At 34.7% G+C, this 23,859-nt stretch overlaps 1 protein-coding gene and 1 long non-coding RNA gene across 7 annotated transcripts in view; one reads left to right on the forward strand and one right to left on the reverse strand.

Moving 5' to 3' along the window:
- The window catches only part of CCDC88A (coiled-coil domain containing 88A), a 111,513-nt gene that overhangs the window by 83,934 nt on the left and 3,720 nt on the right, over positions 1-23,859 (forward strand). For 2 of the 6 annotated variants that reach the window (XM_065929260.1, XM_065929262.1), the window contains exons 20-31: positions 168-445; positions 685-828; positions 3,505-3,691; positions 8,314-8,459; positions 9,552-9,644; positions 9,760-9,974; positions 13,408-13,491; positions 14,475-14,678; positions 15,278-15,349; positions 16,329-16,409; positions 18,845-19,104; positions 19,309-19,771. In XM_065929260.1, coding sequence (XP_065785332.1) covers positions 168-445; positions 685-828; positions 3,505-3,691; positions 8,314-8,459; positions 9,552-9,644; positions 9,760-9,974; positions 13,408-13,491; positions 14,475-14,678; positions 15,278-15,349; positions 16,329-16,409; positions 18,845-19,104; positions 19,309-19,771 — 2,227 coding nt within the window. The remainder of the gene's footprint in view (positions 1-167; positions 446-684; positions 829-3,504; positions 3,692-8,313; positions 8,460-9,551; positions 9,645-9,759; positions 9,975-13,407; positions 13,492-14,474; positions 14,679-15,277; positions 15,350-16,328; positions 16,410-18,844; positions 19,105-19,308; positions 19,772-23,859) is intronic. The other 4 variants (XM_065929261.1, XM_065929263.1, XM_065929264.1 and 1 more) reach the window with 4 other exon arrangements.
- Positions 3,987-23,850, reverse strand: LOC136164383 (uncharacterized). Its single transcript, XR_010662345.1, has 3 exons — positions 22,047-23,850; positions 5,800-6,056; positions 3,987-5,669 (listed from the first exon to the last, which is right to left on the reverse strand). It is a non-coding gene; the product is annotated as an uncharacterized lncRNA (long non-coding RNA).

Genomic DNA, 23,859 nt, shown 5'->3' on the forward strand with positions numbered 1-23,859 from the left:
AAATGGTAGTCTTACTTTTTGGGCTCTAAAATTCAAATTTTCTTAGTGTAATATGAATATATCTGCTGTGATTTATTTAGTGCTTCCTAAAGTTAACATTCTTTTATTTTAAAAGAATTATAAATAAACTATTTTTCTGATGTCTGATACAGTATACATTCTTGTAGGTTGAAAATTCCACCCTTAATTCCCAAAGTACCTCACTTATGAACCAGAATGCACAACTCCTAATCCAGCAGTCTTCTTTAGAAAATGAAAATGAATCTGTAATCAAAGAGCGAGAAGATCTGAAATCTCTCTATGATTCTCTGGTCAAAGATCATGAAAAGCTGGAACTTCTACATGAACGGCAGGCTTCAGAATATGAGACTCTCATTGCTAAACATGGAACTCTAAAGTCTGCCCACAAAAATCTTGAGGTGGAACATAAAGACCTTGAAGATCGGTAATTTATAATCTTTTCTTGTGTTGTTACCTTAAAATCAATTTAAGAAAACAATTTGAATTGAATAATGTAATAAATTTTACATGTTAAACAGATCTGAGATAATTTATATAGGAAGTGTTTATAAACTTCCATGCTTTATGTGATATTTATTAAATTAACTCATTTCCATTATTTCTAAATTTTTTTTCCCCTGAGGAAATATTACAAACCAAATGTGTAACTTTTTTTTTTTCCAGTTACAATCAGTTACTAAAACAGAAAGGACAGTTGGAAGATTTGGAAAAAACATTGAAAGTAGAACAAGAAAAAATGCTGCTTAAAAACAAAAACCATGAGACTGTAGCTGCAGAATTCAAGAAGCTTTGCGGTGAAAATGATAGGTAATAAATATGTATATATATAATTTTGTATTTATTCATTATATCCAACAGGTATGTTGCCCCTTTGCAGTATTACCTATAACTTAGAATTTTTAAAAAGACCCCAGAGTAATACGTAAATTACCCAACAGCATCATTTAGCTAGTTATATGAGTGATTCAGACAAGAACATGGGTCCTGAACTTTCTCTGATTGTTTCTCTCTTGATTTATTCAACTACTTAAGTTTTTAAGCCACAATATATAACAAAATTTCTGTATGTTGATTGCATTTGCATACTTTATTGAGACAGAATGTAGCAAAACCTGATTCTTTATATCTTTCTTTCTACTAGTTTGGTATCACAATTCTTGTCTTTCAGAGTTGCTATGAGCCAGCGGCCTTGTCATTTCTAGCTAACTGGTTTTGTAGTCTTATTTTTAACTGTCTTACGTATTATTGGGCTCATATTACCATGGGGCAATTATTTTTTAATTTGAAGCCTTGGCAAAATCAAAACTTGTTAACTGGTAATCAGCCTACTACATAAGGGTACATTTTCAAAAAATTTTTAGAAGCCTTTGAAAAATTTAAACAATCTGAACATTTGTTTACTGTATTTACACTGCCCTAATGGAAGTGCTAAAAGCACACAAAATTCAAATGGGGATCATTCAGTATTTATCCTATTATGAATTTAATGCAGTTTATTTATTTTATTTTATTTTTTTGCAGTTTATTTTTAAAATTAAACATCTGTTTCGTTTCTTTTATTAAAAAAAAATCCCTAAGCTTCTCGAGCCATTTTCATACTCAGTAGTTTTAAATTCAGTTGTTACAAAGAGAAATTCTGTACCGATGGATTTGAACTTTAATAATCTTAACACCAAGCTAGAATCAAGGAGCATGTATTTGTACAGTATAAACAATGGAAGACCAAATTGTGACAAGTTATAGGATACAAGGACACAGTTGTTGTTATTACATGTAGAACACTGGGGAATGCATTTACTGTGGAAATCCCATCTTGAACCTAACCTTTTTTCTTGTTGGAATTCAAACCAAACTGGGACAGTTTGTGAACTTGAGGAGACCTTCCAGAATCTTAATTGTATACATAAATGATGAGTCTCCAGAGAAAGAACTCAACCTAACTGATAAGAAGAAATTGAGCTTGATGAACTTGATTGCAGTTCACCCAGTATGCAGTCTTGGAGGGGAAGAGTGGTCCTGAGTAGTGTATTTTCTGTCTCTCAGTACTTTGCTTTCTTACCCAGCTTTTGTGCACTCATGCCTGTGTTCTCAGGAAAGAAAATGCTTTAAGTAAAACCTGGAAGAATTCTTTCACAAATAAAATATTTGTGGAGACTTAATCTAAAGAACAATAGTTTATTAATTTCTCTAAATCACCTAAGTTTTAATCTTAGATAATGCCAAGACAAGAAAGCTGCTTACACATACTAGGTTATCTTGGTGTCTTTGGAATTATGTTCTCTGAATTGCATTTCAGTGTTAATGTTCTCAGCTTTGAGGGACAGTGTAAAAAAAACTCTCTTCAAGAGCTGATTTTAGTATCTGCCTTTGGGATGATATTGAGGACACTGTATATGCTTTTTATATCCCCCCTCCTTAAAGCATTAAGTAGTCATCTGTATGCCTCTGTGAGGTTTACACAGCTGTCACACACATGGTATGCATTCATACATGGATTCAGCCTGCTAATGGAGTCTTTATTGGATGTTTCTGGTGTTGCCATTTTACTTTTTTACCAAGTCTTATTTTTTTAATGTATTATTTTGTTATTTATAATTATTATAAATGGACTCAAATCCTTTAGGAAATGAGTTGAAATAAACTATTAGATAGTTGTGAGCAAATATCTTGCTGAGCAGAAGTTTGTTTTATTTGACTTTCTCTGCCTTGTATGAGTTCCAGATCTTAATGCCATAAGATCAAGGTTGGTAAACTACAGCTAACTTAGCAGGCCATATCTAGCCTGCAGCCTGCTTTGTACAGCTCCCAAACAAAGAACACTTTTTAACACCTTAAAATGTGATGGGGAACAAAAAAGAAGAGCATGCTATAGATAGTATGCAACCCATAAAGCCTAAGGTATTTATTACTCTATGGTCCTTTACAGAAAGAATTTGCTGATCTCTCTCTTAGAGGTCAGTGGACCTTGTTCTAAAGATGTAATAGTAGAAAGGACAGATAAGGCTATAGTTTGATTTTTTTAAAAAATCCAAAATTTGTCATTAGTAATTAAGGACTGCATAATTATGAATAATTTGCAGAAATCTCAATGACTAGAATTTTGATTTTAGTATGTATATCTTAGTAATCTGGCAATAGATTGATAGGTTACCATGTCTCGTACTGGATTGGCTATTCGTTTGATCTGATTTTTCTTTATTTTTCATGTTGAATTATAGAATCTTTGAATTCTCTAGGTTAATTAATACTGGATTGGTTATTTTCTCCTTTGTCCTTTAAGCTAAATATTTTCTGATTAATGATTAAAATTTTTTAAATTTAGTTTTTACAGACTTGGAACTGATTCTAGATGAGTTTAGTCACTGGCAAGAGAATCTTTTCTATTCTTTAAGTATGTCTAAATGCAATTTATAGCAGTTTCACATTGTGTAAATTATAATGAAAGCTATGAAGAGAATCTGTTTCTATCATTTCCAATTATAGGTTGAATCATACATATAATCAGCTTTTAAAAGAGACTGAAGTTTTGCAAACTGACCATAAAAACTTGAAAAGTCTTCTAAATAATTCGAAACTGGAACAAACAAGATTAGAAGCGGAATTTTCAAAGTTAAAGGAACAATACCAACAATTGGACATCACATCCACCAAGCTAAATAACCAGTGTGAGGTGAGTTTAACAAATTTAATTGCTGTTTCCTTTCTTTAGGCATTAAGATTTGCCTAAAAAGGTAAACCATCATAATGACAATAGCAGTATGTTTAATGTTTAATGAGGTATTTCTAAAAAATTTGGTCAGGGATTACTTAAATTCACAAATAATTCAGAAAAACCTCCTTCTTCCTTCTTTAATTTCAACAGTTTTTACTTTTAGTTTAAACTTATATGTTCAGATACTTTGAGAAATTAACCCTTGTTTAATGAAAAAAATGTTTACTGACCACTTGGCATGTATTAGGTAGACAATAAATATAATACACAGTGAAAATATATAGTGTTTCAGTGTTCTGTTACATATGGCTGTATAACAATTTACCCGAAAATACAGTAGTGTAAAACAGTCGTTTATTATCTCTCAGCCTGTGGGTCAGCATTTGGACAGGGACAATGGGGCCAGTTTGTCTCCTCCACTTACATGTGAGCCCTCAGCTGAAAGATTTGAAAGGCTAATTGCATGTTTGGTGGTTGATGCCGGCCATCAGCTGAAAGCGTCAGTCTCCTCCGCTTGTGATCTCTCCCCTTGGACTGCTTTGGGCTTTCCCACACCATGGTGAGAACCAGACCGAAGGCATCTGTGTGTTAATGGTCGGGCCCCAGAAGTCGTGCAGCATCATTTCCCCTGCATTATAGTCACTGAGGCAGAGTCCCACCCAGATTCAAGGGAAAGAGAGACTCAGCCTCTTGATGGTGAATGGCAAGATTCTGGAAGAGCACCTGGACTGGAAATACTGCTGTAACCATTTTGAAAATTAGTCTGCAACACATATAGTATGTTACAAGATAAAAGTTATGTACAAGTAAAAATGGAGGTAAAAGGGGATAAGGACTGCCAGAGTAGATGAGGAATACAAATTGAAACTTTAACTAGGCATCACTGAACAAAGATGTGAAGGAGATTAGTGTGTTGTTATGTGGATATTGAGGAAGGAACCTTCCAGGCAGTCAGCGCACACAGTTAATCTAGGCCAGAGGAATCCTGGTGTGTTTGAGGAACACTCAAAGAAGCTAGTGTGGCTGGAGCGGAATGAGCAAATGAGGAGAGTGGTAGGAGATGAGCTTGGAGATATGCCTGGGCCAGATATGTTGCCTTAGGTGTGTGTTGCTCTCAGTTTTGTCCCCTCTTTGCAACCCCCTGGACTGTAGCCCACCAGGCTCCTTTACCCGTGAAATTTTCCAGGCAAGAATACTGGGGTGGGTTGCCATCTCCCACTCCAAGGGATATTCCTGACCCAGGGATCATACCTGCGTCTCTTGCATCCCCTACATTGGCAGGCAGATTATTTACCACCACTGCACCACAGGGGAAGCCTATGTTGCCTTATAGGCCATTGTAAAATACTTTTCTGAATAAAACAGGGGAGCTATTGGGAAGTTTAGAACAGAAGTGACATCTGCCTTATGTGTAATACAGCTGAGCTCTTAACATGATTCTGTGCTGCTTCCCATGATGAGTTGATAATGTGTTAGAAGTTTTGAAATAGAAAAAGAATGCTGAAAATTTTGTGATTGGTCTTTAAATCATTAAAGTTGAGTATAGCTTAACATCTGAATTTCTTGAAACTTAGAAAATCAGCACTTAAGCAAAACCCTTAAATGAAATTAGGAATCAGTTCAGTCGCTCAGTCGTGTCCGACTCTTTGCGACCCTGTGAATCGCAGCACGCCAGGCCTCCCTGTCCATCACCAGCTCCTGGAGTTTACTCAAACTTATGTGCATTGAGTCGGTGATGACATCCAGCTGTCACATCCTCTGTCGTCCCCTTCTCCTTCTGCCCTCAATGCCTGCCAGCATCAGGGTCTTTTCCAGTGAGTCAACTCTTCACATGAGGTGGCCAAAGTATTGGAGTTTCAGCTTCAGCATCAGTCGTAAAAAGAAAGAGACTGTAGCAGAAAGTAATACTTAAAAGCTTTTTGTCTGAAATCACAAACTAATGGAAGGAAAAATTAGTTTGATATCATATATATTTAATTATGCAACAAAGTTCAGAAATTATAGAACCTTCATTCTGCTTGTCATTTATAAATCTAAATAAAATATAATAGAGGTAATAGACTTACAGAAAGTGAAGTGAAGTCACTCAGTCGTTTCCAACTCTTTGTGGCCCCATGGACTGTATCCTACCAGGCTCCTCCGTCCATGGGATTTTCCAGGCAGAGTACTGGAGTGGGTTGCCATTTCCTTCTCCAGGGGATCTTCCCAACCCAGGATCAAACCCGGGTCTCCCGCATTGTAGGCAGATGCTTTACCATCTGAGCCACCAGGGAAGTCCAGACTTATAGAAGAACATGACAAATGAGGACTGAGATCCTGCATGCTGCACAACATGGCCAGAAAGATAAAAGGAACACGACAAATCAACTTTCATGGAAACAACAGAATTGGAAAAAAAATATAAAAATAACCACTTTTAGGACTCTGAGACATACAACAAATTGAGAAGAATTAAAAACTTCTCAGCTTTTGGTAGGAATTACAGTTTATTATGTGACTTCTCCCATTCTGAGTCTTCTCCCCTTTCTCCATAACTGAGAGTTCAGTCAAGAGGCATGCCGTGGAACCAGCAGCTTTGCTACTGGAGGGTTGTCAAAGGCTAACTCAGGTAGCCTGAAACACTGGACAGGGCAAATCACAGATGAACAAACTACTCAGATTTAACATGGGAGATCCAGAGAATGAGACAGCTAGCCATAATTGGTCTTGGTAAGATCCTGCATCTCACTGGTGGTCTCAAAGACTGCTCAAGAGAAATCAGAAAAGGGCCCTGACTACCTTATGATTGTCCCAACAATCAGCCCGCCCTTGGCTAGGGATTAAGTCATATAATAACGTGTTTGAAGGGAATGGAAAAATGAATCCAGGGTGTTGGAGACTTCTCTATGGGAAGTGTGCTAATTAGAAGAGCACTCAACAGATGTTTCTGGAATACAATTGATGTGCTGTTTCTTGATCTGAGTACTGGTTCGCTCATGAGTTCACTTTATGATCATTCACTGAGTTGTATGTACACTTAAAATTTGTTCTTTTTTCTGTGTATGTTTTATGAGTTGTCTGCTGATGCAGTAATGCTGTGTAAGAAACATAGAACCTCAGTGGTAAGGGACTGTAAACATTTACTTTTGCTCTTGAGTGTCAGGGTCAGCTGAGCAGATGTGCTGATCTGCACTGATGTGTGGACCAAGATGAGTACCTTAGCAGGACTTGCTCGTGTATCTGCAGTTAGCCAGCATGCACCCCGTGAGCCGGCTGGTCTAAGGTGGCCCCAGCTGGTGTAACTTTTCTGTGCCGTGTGGGCTATTATCCTTCAAGAGGATTCCAGGAGCCTGAGCGGAAACACATAAGCCTCTTGAGGCCTGGGCTTGGAACTCTCACACCATCGCTTCTGCCTCCTTCCCTTAGCCAAAGGGATTCCCGGGTCAAGAAGAGAGGAAGTAGTAATAGATTCCACTTCTTGATAGGAAAAGGGAGAAGTCACAGCACAAGAGGGCGCAGGGATGAAAACTGCATTCAGTTTTGCAGTGAATCTACCACATGTGTTATGTTTCAATTTAACAGCATATAAATAAATAAAACATACAGCACAGTATTGACAGTTGTTAGATCTAGATGGCTAGTTATGCATATTCATAGTATTATACTATTTGCTTTTTTCTACCTTCTGAGCAAGTTTTTGTCTTTTTTTTTTTTTTTTTTTGAGAAGGCGTTGTTGTTGGCTTTAAAAAAAAAAAAATACAAAACTCTAAAAAAATCCAAACTTGCTGAATTCTAATGCTAGAACCCAGAAATCTTTACTTTAAAAATATATTCTACAAGTGATATTAAAATTTGACAGTCATTGCTTTGGGCTTTCTGACTTCTGCTGGAACCTCTGGCCTAACTGAGGCATATTTCTAGTTTCTGCTGACTACAGAGAAGCAGCTGAAATCATGCTGGCAGCCTAACTGCCAGTAATAATCAGTAATATGACCACCAGTTTACAGTATTACCTGACTCTCCTTGGTTCAAGCCATAAAAATTATACACAAACTTTTGAGGTTTCTTGACAACAATGGTTAGAGGAAGAATGAGGTATATAAAGTACCTACTATGTGCCATAGGCATGACACCAGCTACTTCACATATATTATTTAATCCTTGAAACAGTCTTGGGGGAATGAGAGTTGTGATCTTCAATTTATAGATGGGTGGAGTCGTTAAGATTTAGAGAATTACTAATTTGTTTAGCATTTTATAGCTATTTAAACAGAAGGCCAGATATATGTATCTAGCTTTGAACTCGAAGTCAAAACGGTTGTAAAGACAGCAGTGGTTTTGGAAGTAGATAGCTTACTATATGTTAAACCCAATGTTTCTGAGAATTAAGAAAACATAAATGTCTAGCACATAACCCAGTAGTTTAGATGTCATTATTACTAAAATAATCACTAATTCTAATCAAAGGACAAGCATCTGATTGTTCACTGGCAGAAGATATAAACTTTGTGAAATACTTTATATTTTTCATATGCTTTGGGGGATTTGTGTCAAATGTAAATGTTGATATTTTAAAAAATAAATGTTTGTGTTTAAAACAGTTGCTAAGCCAACTTAAAGGAAATTTAGAAGAAGAAAATCGACATCTACTAGATCAAATTCAGACATTAATGCTACAGAACAGAACACTATTGGAGCAGAATATGGAAAGCAAGGATCTTTTCCATGTTGAACAAAGACAGTACATGTAGGTGCCAAAAAACTTTTCACTCTGAAATATTACTCTGGTGGCAGAGAAAATGCAGTGCTAATTTTTCCTAATTTTCAACGTTATTTCAGTATTTTTTTTTAACGGTTATGTTCTGGGCAGTATGCTAATAACTAGAAATACTAAAATGAAAACATAGAGATCCAGCTCTTAATGATCTATTAATATAAAACAAGAAGTAAAAAAAATTTCTATAATGAAAATATGTTATAGGAAGCCATAGAAATACAGCAAATAGAGGGGCAGAACTACCTTAGCTTGCAAGAGAAGCTAGACTTTAAAGATGATTGAGCTGAGACTTGCCTGAGGAGGCATAACAGGCCAAGAGAGCAGCAAATGCAGAGACAAAGAGGTGTAATGAAACTGTATTATGATTATGATATATGGTCTAAAAATTAATTGCTCATACTGGAGCAAAATTGTGGAAGGAGGTATAGCAGAGAAGTGACTAAACACTCAGGAGCCACTTCACAAAGGTTTTTCTTTGCTGTACAGAGAACTTGCTGAAAAATTTAAGCAGGGCAGTAATATCAGATTTGTGCTGTTTGTTTGTTTAAATCACTGATGACACTATAGATTGGAGGTTCTAAGAATTAGAGACAAGGAATAAGTTTTAAGGTTGTTGCAATAATCTAGTGAAAAGTAATTCACAAGCAGTGGTAGTTAAGATCAAGTACAAGAGAGATGTGAAAGATAGAATCGACAGAGCTTGATTATTAGTAAATTGTGGTGAAGCTAGTGTATTTATGCATATAATGTTTAATAACTGTAGAAAGATGTTGAGAGAATTCTTTTGTCATGATAATATTGTAATATAGATGATTTCCTTCAGACAAATCCTGTTGAAAATTGAGATTCTAAGTCCTATATCATTTTATTTAAGTAAGTTGTAAATTAAAAGACAACGAAAAACTTGAAAACAGTTCTGTTGTTACTGCCTATTAAATTCTTGGTTGTCAACTATGGTATCTGTATTTCTTTGTGTTTGGGGGAGAAGTTAGATTTTAGAATCCAAATAATATTCATAACTGTACAAAATATGATGTCCTAAATGTAACTTTATTTTTATAGTGATAAGTTAAATGAATTAAGACGACAAAAGGAGAAATTAGAAGAGAAAATTATGGATCAATACAAATTTTATGACCCATCTCCTCCTAGAAGGTACTATTATCCAGTTGGGTTTTTTTTCATTTTTATTTTGGGGAAAAAAAGATTTTGAGAGGGATTTGTATGCTGAATTTTAAACTGATAAGACTTTTTAAAATTACTTTATTAGGAGAGGCAACTGGATTACTCTAAAAATGAGAAAATTGATAAAGTCTAAGAAAGACGTTAATCGGGAACGCCAGAAATCACTAACTTTAACACCAACCCGCTCAGACTCCAGTGAAGGATTTCTTCAACTCCCCCATCAAGATAGTCAAGATAGTTCTTCAGTAGGTTCAAACTCTTTAGAAGATGGCCAAACTTTGGGGACCAAGAAAAGCAGCAGTGAGTGCTTAAACTCTTTAAACATTTGTGATCTCTAGAATTGATTTAGATTCCTTACTAAAGATTTCTTTTAAATAGCTTCCACAGTCCTTTGGGATAATGTCTGATGAATGCATTTCTTTTTAACTCCATATGATTTTAAAATTGATTGCATACTGCAGTACTGCATAGCCATGTGATTTTCTTTATTGTGTATTTAGAGAAATACAAAGAGATACCATCATTTGACCAGGAAGGTAAAATAGTATAGAAAGAACAGTGAAATGAGAGCCAGAATACCTCTGCCACTTGCTAGTTCTATTAATGTGGGCAAGACTTTTACTTTTGCATCCCACTTCACAGGGAGATTATGAGGAACAATTAAGAAATATTTATAAGATGTCATTTTCATAATTATTTGTAACTAAATAGAGTAATAAGTCTTTTTAGAATGAGGTTTTAATCATACTTTGATGGTATCAAATTGGAAAAAAGTTACATTGAGGAGGAGGAAGCAAAGAAAAATAGCTATGAATTGGAAGAGAATGTTTTTCAATGATTTAGAAATAATTGAAGGTTATAAAAGTTATTGAGGGATTGCTTGGTAAAGGTTCAGTTAAAATAGATTTGAAGATACAAGTTTTTGTACAAACTTGTGATTTAATTTTTTAAATTACAAATGCTGAAGTGTAATATAACGTGACCTCTATAGTTAACTCTCTTGATTTCATTACTAGTGTGCTTAGCTAAACATTAAGAGCAAAGTAAAAGCCTAAGGAAGAATATTTAAAGAGAAAGAAAAGAATCTGGTGGTAGGCCCTTTGAAGTTATAGGAGAATGTGACTACTAGCAATGTTCTTATAGCATATGTAAACAGGATAGTTTGAATCCACTCACACCCTCACCAGAATCACTAAATTTAAAAGCATATATAGTGTGTATGTTTATACATAAGACATATGTACAAGATAGATACTATGTATATGTATACATTTGTATGTATTAATACATACATTTCAATATTAGTCTTTAGAAGTAAATAGCAGGCAAAAGCAGCCACTACTTCCCCCAGGGATAGACTCTGTATGGGCAGCTCTCAAAACACTCAAAAAACTGTATAGACATGGTTCTGTCCTCAGGGGAATTATCTCTGAAAAGACAGTGTTTTAGAGTGTAAGAGATTAGACATTCATTATAGGCTATATTTAAGAATGCAGCTATAGCACCCTAAGAACTAGAATCCACAAGTAAGCAACAAAAAAATCAGATACACATACATGAGTACCATATTCATACAAATATGGTTGTGTATAAGAAATTGGTTTAGTTCTGTCTGTTCTCATAAGATTAGTCTTGTTAGCCAAACCTACATGAAACCTCCAAGTATTGTAAAGAGATTATCAAGTTTTCCTTAAAAAGGTGCCAGATGATTCAATTTTATCTACTATCTCTGGATATAAAATATCTGAAAAAAAAATCTGGCATCTGATTTAATGAGAAATGGTCATGGGTATATCTGATTTTTTCAATTAAAGGAAGATAATTCAAGTAGGAAAATATACACAAGAAAGGTACAACAGTCTTTTTTAAGGTCATCTTGTTTTAAATTGTCAGTCTATCATTCCTTCATACTCTGTGCTGGAAAGATCCAGAGTAAAAATCAGAAGGAAGTAATACTCTTCTTCCCAGCAGTTATTCAGTTTTAGAATTTTAAAAATAAGCAGAAAACCCTACCATTCTCCTGTTCCCATAATTTCAATATAGTTTGGGAAGCAAACATTGTATGTCTACAAACTAATTACCATAAGAACGATCACTTTCCACCACTGGCAAATATAAAACTCCTTTTAACCTTTCCATTTTGGAAGAGTGTCTGTCTGTCAGTAAAGCAGTCTATGGAAAACAGTTGAAATCAGAAAAAGTATCTAAACAAGACATGTGCATGCTGCAACCATTCAGCTTTGTTTTAGCTAAGTGTCCATTTTTACATTGCTTTCAGTTCATTTCTTTTTAATCATTGAAAACAGCTGTGTTTTCCGACCTAGAAACAAAAAGTTTAAATGAGTCACGACTATTCTTAATAGCAATCAAATAAGTAAGTTAAAAAGCTGTATGCCTTTGCATTCTCCTTAATGAGTGATACTTGTCAGTTTGTCAAAAGAGCTTTTTATTATTTATAAGAGCAAACCATAAGAAAGAGCATAGTTATTAAGGCTGTATGCAATACGCTTTTAAATCTTAATGTGAGTTTTTTTCCTGCCTCTTAAATTGCATCTCCAAAGAGGTATAATAATATTTTCCATTAAAATCTTATTAAAGTATAGCTTAAGACTGTTACTCTAAGTGAACACTTAAATTTTTATGTTAATGACTCCTACTGTAGTTATAATCCTAATTTTCATTCATATATTGATAATTTCCCTGTGTCGTGCTGTGATTTTTTAAATAAACTGACTCCCAAAGCCCTTCAAAATATCTAAAAATGTTATAAATACATAATTTTCTATCATTTTTCCTTGCTTTTTAGGATGCCTCCTTATTTTTTAGGCTTATCAGAGCTTAAAAGCTTCTATCAAAATACTTTTGTTTTTTCTTCCAGCGAACCTTTTGCAAAATGAAGTTAACATAGTTGCTCATGCCATCTTTTGAAAGACTTGTCTTAGAAGAACATATATTTTTGTGGTGCTTCTAAATAATGCATCAGAATTCAGTTTAAACCAAGAAGTAGTTCCCTATTTTCTTTTTTAACATTTAAAGAAATAATGAAAGTTTTAAAAGTTTCTTTAGGTTATTTTAAACATCCCGGAACACCTTAGTTTTTGTTGAGGTATTTTACTAAAATACAGGATGTACATTTTCCTAAATTATTTTTTTCTAAAATAAAACCTTATAATTTAAAAAGTTAAGGAAAATAGGGACTTCCTGGTGGTCCAGTGGTTAAGACTCCATGTGCTTCCACTGTAGGTGGCACAGGTGCAATCCCTGGTTGGGGAATGAAGATCCCACATGCCACTTGGCATGACAAAAACAAAGTTAAAACAGAGGAGTGAAGAGCCTTCTACATTTTCGTCACGTACGCTCCCTGGTCCACCAAGAGTGGCCCTAGTGATATAGGTCTATCTATCTTTACAGCTTTACTAGAAAAATTATTCCTTCAGTAAGTAGTTCTTATCATTTCCTGTATTTATAGGACTTTAGTTAGTCCAGGTTTTCTAAGTATATGTTTTTCATCATTGTCTTCAGTGCTTCTCCAAGTATTTTAAAGTATCAAAGTACATATTCATATTTCATAATCACTCAGCAGCACAAGAATAATAGCTTTAGTGTAGCTTACATAGCTGAAACTCAGACATTCATTTCTGTCCTTAATTTCAACATTTAACTCCCATCTGTTCTTCTCCCTTTCTTCTTTCATTTTTCTGTTTCTGTTTTTTCTCATGCTCTGACATTAAAGTGGTTGCACTGAAAAGACTGCCCTTTTTGAGGAACAGACCGAAGGATAAAGACAAAATGAAGGCCTGCTACCGTCGTTCCATGTGTAAGACTTTATGACAGTTCAGCTTCTTTCAAATGACTACACTGGCTTCCATTACTAATTTTCACTAACCATTCTCTGGACTGTGCCAATTTTCTTATTTTGCAAAGTGCAGTCTTCCTGTAACCCATGGAGCTGGAAGAATTTTTTTTTTTCAAAACTGGCACTGAATCTGCATTATATGTATGTTCATTTATACATATACATGCATATGTTTAGTCATACATGTAATATACTTATAAATTTCCAGTGCTTTCTAAAAGTTGGCAGAAAAAAAACTTTAATTTTATATGCCATAAAGATTTTTTCCCAAAGAAATTTGCTTAAAGAAAATATAACAAAACCTTTAGCATTAGGTATTTATTTTCTTAATGAACTAGGGTTAAATAAAGAAATAAAATGGCCTGTAATCCTTGAAAATGTTTGTCATTCTTTATATACTGATACTCTGGTTTTTCTTTTTTTTAAGTGGAATGGGTAATTAATCACATTAAATGTCTGTCACTGGATATCCTCTCTTTCAGGTTTTTATTGAGTGGTATACTTATTTGATTCATAAAATGAATAATTTCTCCAGTAACCTGCTCTGACCAAGGACTCTTTATCATTTTCAATAGTGATGTTGTAAAAAACTGCTCTCCATCTTACCTTTATTCATCCCATTTTTGTCACCACAAAACCACATTTTGAAGGCTTCTAATTATATTGCACATCACTGCTCAAAAGGCAGTTGTACAGAGTAAAATTCCTTTTCCTACCTTTAAAGCGGGTGGAGGGTGATAAAATTATTTACTGAAGTTTATCAAGCTTTGGCCTCCTCATTTCATACAGCTGAATGCATGTCATAATTCAAATGACCTTGTGGTTAGTTTTTTATTTCACTTGCATTAATCCATAGACAATAATCAGAACCTTTATAATACAAAATAGAAATAAGAGCAAGTACATTAACCATGCTGATTCATTTGCTTTCATTTGCATCCCAGCCATGAATGACCTGGTGCAGTCCATGGTCCTAGCAGGAGGACAGTGGACAGGTAGTACTGAGAATTTGGAGGTTCCTGATGATATTTCAACGGGTAAAAGGAGAAAAGAATTGGGAGCTATGGCCTTCTCTACTACAGCCATCAACTTTTCAACTGTCAACTCTTCTACAGGCTTCAGATCCAAGCAGTTGGTTAATAATAAAGGTATAGGCCGTCTGCTATTTGCACTGTGGTGTAACTGTTGGCAACAGGAATTTTTATTTGACTTTTCAATGTTTACTTTTTTTGACAGCAGCAACCTGAAATAATTATCAAAACAATCTGGATTTAATCTGAGAGCATTTTCAAATCATTTCAAAAATTTAAAACATCATACAGATAACTACATCTTTCCTAGGTCTTCCATAATAAACAGCTAATGAACTAACAAGAAATGGAAAAGTAAACCAAGTAAAAGACAGAAAAGGAGAGAGTGATAGAAGCTTTAAAAAACAAACAAACGAAAACCTAGGAACATGCCATCAGAGAACCACATAGAACAGCCCAGGCTTTGCTTCGCTTCGCAGGGTCACAGGGAGGGGTTTTACTGCTTCTGGTATTTTCCTTAAGCAAGTCAACTCACATCAGATTTATTCTGTTTCTTACTCCTGTTCCAGCTTCTGATTGAGTGTATGAAATATGTTAAAACAAGATGTACTGTACGTGATTAAAAAAGAATTTCCATATTCTGCATAAATAAGATTTTATCTTTTTTTTTTGTTTTTGTTAAAAAAATTTTATATCCATTCTACTATTTTACGTAGATACTACATCCTTTGAAGACGTAAGTCCACAAGGTATTAGTGATGATTCTAGTACGGGATCAAGAGTTCATGGTAAGATATGAACTTTATTTAGCAAGTACATATTACATACAGAATGAGAATGCTAAGACTCTTGCATTGACCTCATGAATGTGGCATTGCCAGCAAGCATGTTTTCTCTAACCTGCATCTCATAGCTACTTCTGCCATTTCTTCAAACCTAATACTCCCTTTTTTCCTTTTATAAGGTTATTACTTCATCTAAATAGTCCTTAGTCAAGGTCATATATAAAGCATGTCTGCACAATGCTTAAGGCTAATTTTGTTGCCATTTTGGCATAAAGTTATTAGAGATACATTTCTTATTTGGTTTTAAAAATAACTGGTAAAGAACAAACTCTAAGAAACCACATTTTCTGCAGTGTTGAACATTTCAGTTTTTAGTTTCTGACTGGAAAGTCTTCTCTTACCAAACTAAATTATTAACAAAAAAAAATGGAAAAGGAATGAATTTAATATGTAAAGGAATACGTTAAAGAAATTTCATATGTGAGCAGGATTTTAGGAAGCAGGGTGGGGCCGTGTTAGCGGTGCAGTTGTTTCCCTTGTATGGATAGGAATACAAGACATTAACTCTGCAGATGCTCATATTCCTCCTGTTCGTGGCATCTCTGCAATGTGCAGGGTTCCTTGTCTGATCTTTTGTGACCTAATCACTAGCCTTTTTTTGTTCTTTTGGGGACATGTCATTCTGTTCAACTACAACAGTCCTGGTATCCATCTAGAAATCCATTTCCAAATCTGATTATTCACTTGATCTTCTTTTGTTTGAATCTCAGTTGTTGTCTCAGAAGTGTCCTGTTTTCAGTTGTTTAACTGAACAATCTGGAAATGCCTTTGCTTGCTAATCTATAAGACTCAACTCTCTGTGGGCATGCTCAGTCTGTGAAAGTATGCATGATTGCTTCCTCAAAGCATTCTGTAATCAGAATGTAAAGTTCAGTGTCTTCAGCTGCAAGTTTTATCACTGTCTCCTGATTTTTTCATTTAGCTTCGAGACCAGCCAGCCTTGATAGTGGCAGAACATCCACTAGCAATAGCAATAATAATGCTTCACTCCATGAAGTCAAAGGTATGCTGTAGGTAAATTTACTAATATGCTCCATCCATTTCCAAATTTGTGAAAAAATGGGAAATTAAGTTTCTGGGGTAAAATGAAATCCAAATCATCTGTGTTTGGAACATAGTTCCTTGGAATATTTTATGCTTTTCACATTGTAATACAAATGTATTTCGATGTGTACAAATGTAAAAACAGGAGCAGTTATTTTAGTTTCCATTTTTCATCTTCACAGGTAAAATCTTTTTCTTGTTATCTTTGTATTTCAAAAGTATCTGTAAGTTCTTATTTTCTTACATTCTGTCTTTGTCATGAAAATGGTTGGCCTTAATTTTCTCATGATACATGTACACTGAACTCACAGAAAGTGTTTTAGAAATACTTCTAGCTTTGTTTATCCACGAAATAAGGAGGAATATATTTTTTTAATTTGAGAAGACAGTTGTGTTTGTGTGAGTGTAACAAGTGCCAAATGGATGCATATATCTATATAAAGAATTAGTTCAAGATACCTTTTCCCTCAGTTTATTAATGTGGATTCTAAGCTGAAATTTTATGTGAATGTCTGGAAGTATCAACTAATACCTTTTTTCTTAAAGGTACACTGCCTACTCAAATTCTGGAATTATTTAATAGATTATAAAAGTTTGTTAAAGTAGTTATTTTCTACAGAACAGAATTGTTAAATTATAATGAGTGCATTTGTTCTCTTGCTTTTCTGTATTATAGAATAATTTTGTCTCAGTTATAATTTTAGTATTTGTTGCACTGATCTGAAAAATCTGATTTCAAGTGATTGTTGTTTCATGTTTATAATCATGTTCTTATATCCTTTAGAAAAATATTACCTGAAGTGTGAAGAAGCCTTTTCTGATTTGAAATTTTAAGAAAATCTTTTTCCTACAAAATGTTACATAGTTTGAGCCAAAATCTTTCATGACCCACTTTATTCTCTGTGATTAGGAAACCATGGAAAGTTGCATTTCCCATCTTGATGCTTCTACAGTTTGCGATTGATCAAAACGAATAAGCACTCTTAAGGAATAGCATAAACTTTGGGGAGCTTTTTTCCAGATCTAGTAATTTGCATTCTTTGTCATTGTTCAGCCTCAGCTGAGTCTTTTAAAGCTATCATACTGACAGTTGAAAGCAGGGAGAATCAGATTGTTCAGACATTAAATAAAGAATAAGATACTACATACTTGATTTTTACTGGAATTTTCTAAGTTAATTATATCATGTCTCCATTTGACTTTCCTTAGATGCTTGCTATGTAAATTTTTTTTAAATTTCTTAAGATTATTTCTTTTACTTATTTTTTATTTATTATTAATTGGAGGATAACTGCTTTACAGTGTTGTGTTGGTTTCTGCCACACATCAGTGTGAATCAGCCATAGATAGACACATGTTCCCTTCCTCTTGGACCTCCCTTCCACCTTCCACCCCTCTAGGTTATCACACCCTTTTTTTTTTTACATCAGTATTTAATCAAAATAATTTCCTTTTGACTTTTTTTTTTCCATTTATTTTTTAGTTGGAGGCTAATTACTTTACAATATTGTAGTGGTTTTTGCCATACATTGACATGAATTAGCCATGGATTTACATGTGTTCCCCATCCTGAACCCCCCTCCCACCTCCCTCCCCATCCCATCCCTCTGGGTCTTCCCAGTGCACCAGCCCTGACCACTTGTCTCATGCATCCCTCTAGGTTATCACACTCTTTAATGTTATTTGTTTAGGATGAACAGAGAAGCCTTCAAATAAGGAACATAGACTTCATAGAAAGTCAAGGAATTAGAATTATTAGAGTGTTTGGTTTTAACATTCTCAATTGAAAATTCATATAATCATATTTTGGGTATCCCTGGTGGCTCAGTGGTAAAGAATCCACCTGCCAATACAGGAGATCTAAGGGTCAAGAAGATCCCCTAGAGAAGGAAATGGCAGCCCACTTCAGAATTATTGCCTGGGAAACCCCATGGAGAGAGGAACCAGGTGGGCTACAGGTCCATGGGGTCACAAAAGAGTCAGACATGACTTCATGACTAAAACAACAACAAATTTTTTTTAAAAATTATAAGGTATTTTATAGTTTTTTAACCTGAGTTTTTAAAAATGTATTATTTCCTTGTTTATTCATTCATTTACTCATCAAATGTATTGAGTGCCTGATGTATATGTTGAGGTTCTGGGTCTGGTGGTGAAGGCAAGTGTTTGCCCTTTGGAGCTTATAATATTTGTCATACTGACAAATAAGGAAACATGCTATGGTAGGCAGTTACTAGACTGATGAAAGATTAACATGGTTTTAAGTATTTCTGAATAAAGCTTTGAAAGTCAGTTTGGCTATCCATAAGAATCCAGTCAATAAATTGTCAGTACTTACATAGTGTTAATCTTGTGTCTATTATTGAACTTTTAACACACCATTTACTCCTAAAGCAGGTGCAGTTACTATCCAGAGCAGGCCACAAAGCCACAGCAGTGGAGAATTTAGCCTGCTTCATGAGCATGAGGCATGGTCCAGCAGTGGCAGCAGTCCAATCCAGTACTTGAAAAGACAGACCAGATCAAGTCCAGTGCTCCAGCACAGAACACTAGAGAGTCGGGCACATCACAAGATCAAAACTGGTTCCCCTGGAAGTGAAGTTGTTACTCTACAACAGTTTTTGGAAGAAAGCAACAAGCTTACCTCAATGCAGGTTGGTTTTATCTATGGTTACCTTAATTTAGATGGACACTATAAGTTAAATTTCTATGGTTGAACTTTAGAGCCTTTTCTTTTTTTTTTTTAAGTTAAGGAGTGTTTAGAGACATTAGCAATTTTTTATAGTCTACCATATCAGGAAAGCAAAAGTATGGCTGTATTCACTAATCTGCTTTGATTTTTTTTTTTTTTTAAACAGCTAAAGCCCTCAAGTCAGGAGAATCTTTTAGATGAAGTAATGAAAAGTTTGTCTGTCTCTTCTGACTTTTTGGGAAAAAACAAACCAGTTAGCTGTGGTCTGGCCAGGTCAGTAAGTGGAAAAACTCCAGGAGACTTCCATGATAGACGGACAACTAAACCTGAACAGTTTGTGAGACCTGGTCCTCAAAAGGCTGAAGATACCTGTTTAATGAGTTCTTCAGGAAAGCCTACACGAGGCGCTCAAGGAAAGATAAAATTAATAAAAGAAACTTCTCTGTCACGACAATCAAAAGATAGTAATCCCTATGCCACTTTACCTCGTGCAAGCAGTGTTATCTCTACTGCCGAAGGAACTACTCGAAGGACAAGCATCCATGATTTTTTGACCAAGGACAGTAGACTACCTATGTCAGTTGATTCGCCACCAGCTACTGCTGATAGCAGCGTCTCTGCGACATCTAGTGAGTACTGTTTACACCAGTGGTCCTCTCATACACTTCATAGTACGACATCTGCTCTAGGTTCTCAAGCACAGAATGACTTAGCTACAGACAAGCCCCAGTCTCCACATACCCAGGCCAGAAACTCAAGAACTGAAAGGTCACATTTTCTAAATCAAACTTTTGCCATGATTAATATGTCTAATGATGCATTTGGAAGATCAGCTACAGATAGCTTAGAGTCCTTTACTGTGGCTCATCTAGCTCAGCCATTTTTATCCCTGAATACAGAATTAGTTAGTAACATAAGTGGGTTACCTCCCAGACCAGTCACCAGAGTAACTGAACAGGCTTCTGCTTCTTTGGAAAAAACTGCTCAGAAAGATAATGAGCAGTTTTCTGGTCATCAGAGCCACAGTAGCATTAATCCACAGTCCTCTGTAGATAATAATAATCTTACCACTCCTGCATGCCTCTATCCTGATGACACAGAAGCTGCATTGTTGGTTTCTGAGGATAATCAAATGGTTTGGTATGAATATGGTTGTGTATGATCAAAACTGCACAATATAATACTGATGTCATTTGATACACACTATGCTTCTCTAATCTGATTTGAAGAGCTGTTGTTGAAAAGAATCACTTGACTAGGTTTATATTTTTATTTTTAAGTTGTGGCATAGTGTTCAAGTGTACATTGTGGCATGTATATAAACGTGATTATGTAACCACAGCAATGCCTGCATGAACTATTATTAATTGCATTGTACATTTTCTGCATGACTTCAAGAACCTTAACAATACATGCTCCTCTTTCACATTTTTTGTCACCCAGTAAGAGATTGTTACTTTGATACCTGGAAGCATGTTAAAATGGTTGCATGCTCTATAATTACTAAGAAGGCATTTCCAAGTCATATTTGTTGATTCCAAAAAAGAATGCTCATTGTCCCTTTTGCTCCCCTTTCCCTCTCTCCCTACCTCTTGTCCTTTCCTTTTTTTCCCCCAAAATGTGCACTTCATATTGCACATGTACAGTATTAGTAAGGAAAATGTTAAAAAGATATCATTTTCTTTTGCCATTTAATTTTGCCTTCTGCCCTGCTGTTTTATTTTCAAATAGTTAATAAGTCAACACCTTACATAGTAAATATTAACACTGCCCATATTTATAAAATTGTTCAGATTTAAAATGCTATTAATACTCATAAATTTAGTGTAATTAAAAAAAAAAAACATTGAATTTAAATGTGACTTATACAGTGACTAGGAGCACTTATATTCTATTTCTTCCCTGCACTTTTCTTCACTTGACAAACATAAGAGTTCAAGTACTATCTTTCTTTCAGGATGACTTTTTTACTTGGAATCAGTTAACACAGTAGTTTTTTCAGGGTTTTTTAAAATGTAGAATCAAAGAGAAATAAAGCAAATCATACTCAGTGTGTGGGAAATTTGCATTTTTACTTCGCTTTTAAAAGGGTAGCAAGTTTACTCGGTGAAGTGAGTGGTGAAGATTGTTACTTAAATAATTCTATAATTTATTGCTAAGTTACATATGTCCTAAAAACAGAATTTTATAAAATGAGTACATTGTGCTAAAATAAAATGTAAAATTAGCGTTTATAACCATATAAACAGACATGTTTCTAGTAGAACAAATTTTAAAACTAAGAATAATTGCAACCTCTTAGCTAAAAGATAATCATAAAAGAGGGAGAAAATATTTGCTAACTCTGATTCATGTCATAAACTTTAAAATTATCATCCTGTGGTCATAGCATTTTAAAACAGAATCAGCCAAAATTGAGTTTCTAACTTCCAGAATAAAACAACAAGAAAGAAAGCCCCAAGGAAACCCATAACCCTGACTCACTCACTTCTGGACAAGTATACCTTAGCTCTATCTCTGAAATGTTTTTGCTGTCTTGATTTAGCCTAAATATCACAATGCAGCCTGGCATCTAGAAGAAATGATTTGAAATGTAACTTGATAAACAAGGAGGAAGTTATTATTTTACACGTGTTGTTATAGTAAATTATTATTGTTATTCATTGGGCCAGAGAAAACAAAATTTCTGAAGAATCTTTGGTTAATGAAATGTGTGACCTGGGAATTCACTGCAGTCCAGTGGTTAGGACTCTGCAGTTTTGCTGCTGAGGGCCTGTGTTCGATCCCTGGTCACAGAACTAAGATCCTACAAGCCACACAGCACGGGCAAAAATTAAAAAAAAAGGAAACAAAAAGAAGGAAGCTTGTATTCCTTTGTAAATTACCCTATTCTCTTGTACTTACACAAGATCATTTCAGGCTTAGGCCCCTTCTGTTTATATCTTTGACCATACTTCTTTTCTCATAGCCAGCTCTTACTAAAAATGCTCCCAATGTGTTGGTTTCACTTCAGATCGAATAAATCTTCTGCCTTTTACTTAAAAAAAAAAAAAAAATGCTTCCAGTGCAGGTCATCAAATAAACAATCAGAAATTTTCTTATTTTTAGTACCACTTAATATATTTTATCTACATGAAAATATCAATCAATTTGTCACTTATTTCACAATGTCCTAACATTTCAAATGTTTTTGGTGTCCCTTTTCTTTCTTCATAACCTGTAGTTTAAGATTAAATTTATTTATTAAAATACATTGAGAAATCATATGCTACTATATGGTAAACACTGTTATTTTTACAATGTTAGACTTACAGGAAAGAAGCATTTCTAACCCAGATGACTATAGTAACATATACAGCATGTTTTCCAAAAGAACGTACACATTGTGCATGTAAAACAGAAAGATACATACCATGTCCATGTGTCTTGAGGACTGTCAGAGAATATAGGTAATATTTCCTCCAGAAACTGTCACTGGCTGTAAGGTCATAAAATTCCCTTAAAACACTATTCTACCAGTGTTTCTTGATAGCACTTGAAATCACATTTTTAGCAATGATAAGAGCCTTAGAAATCGTATAGAGCTAGTGTTTCCCAGACTCTTAAAAAAATCAACATAATACCTTCTATTAATGAAATCTTACAAGATGCCCCAATTTAAAAAAACAATTATTTTCTGATCAAAGTGAAGCAGCTCTGACTCAGATGAATAACGGTGTTTTTTTGAGACATCTCCATAAATATTCTACAACTTCACAGAGGATTACAGGCATACCTCGTTTTACTGTGCTTTCTTGTACTTCACAAATACTGTGGGGTTTTTTCCCAACAAACTGAAGGTTTCTGGCAGTTCTCTGTCAGACAAGCCTATCAGTGCCGTTATTCCAACAGCATTTGCTCACTTCATGTCTGTCACATTTTGGGAGTTCTCAGAATATTTCTAACTTTCTCATTATTGTTAATATTTGTTGTGATTGGTGATCCATGATCTTTGATGTTACTACTGCAAAAAAAAAGTATGACTTGCTAAAGGCTCAGATAATGGATAGCTCTTTTTAGCAATAAAGTATTTTTAAATTAAGATATGTACATTGTTATTTACATGCATTGGGAAACTAAAAATTCATGTGACTCGCTTTATTGCAAAATTCACTTTAATATAGTGGTCTGGAACCAAACCTGCAATTATCTCCGAGGTATGCCTGTATTAGAACCCTAATTTTAGATGAAATTGAATAGCTTTCATATTCCTGGCTTAGGTTTCTAGAAATGATACCCTTATTATTTGTGGCACTGTAAATTCATGTTAGGCTTTGGGTCCCCTGTGACCAAAGTAGTTTTAACTCTAACAGTGTAAGCAGATATATTTTCCTACAAAGTAAGCCCCAAGGCCTGGTTTTCTTAGTAAACAATACAAATATTTCATTGTGGATGTTTCTGCTGCTGCATGCAAGATTATTTTTTACTTTAAAACTATATGTGACCATATAGTAAATAAACGTAATAAACCTATCAGACACCAAGAGGACATTATTATTTATAGCTTTTAAAACATGTAAATCAGTCTTTAAGTAGAGATGTCTATCAGATGAATAACATTTCCAGAGTTAGATTCCTTCTCTTTGCCCAGCGCAGTGAGTGCTCTATAGTTTCTTATCTTCATGAATTGTACTATGTTTAGCTTTTCATTAAGTAACATGAAATGCTTTTCTCCTGC

Source organism: Muntiacus reevesi, chromosome 3 (genome assembly GCF_963930625.1).
Source record: "Muntiacus reevesi chromosome 3, mMunRee1.1, whole genome shotgun sequence".
Lineage (NCBI taxonomy): Eukaryota > Metazoa > Chordata > Mammalia > Artiodactyla > Cervidae > Muntiacus > Muntiacus reevesi.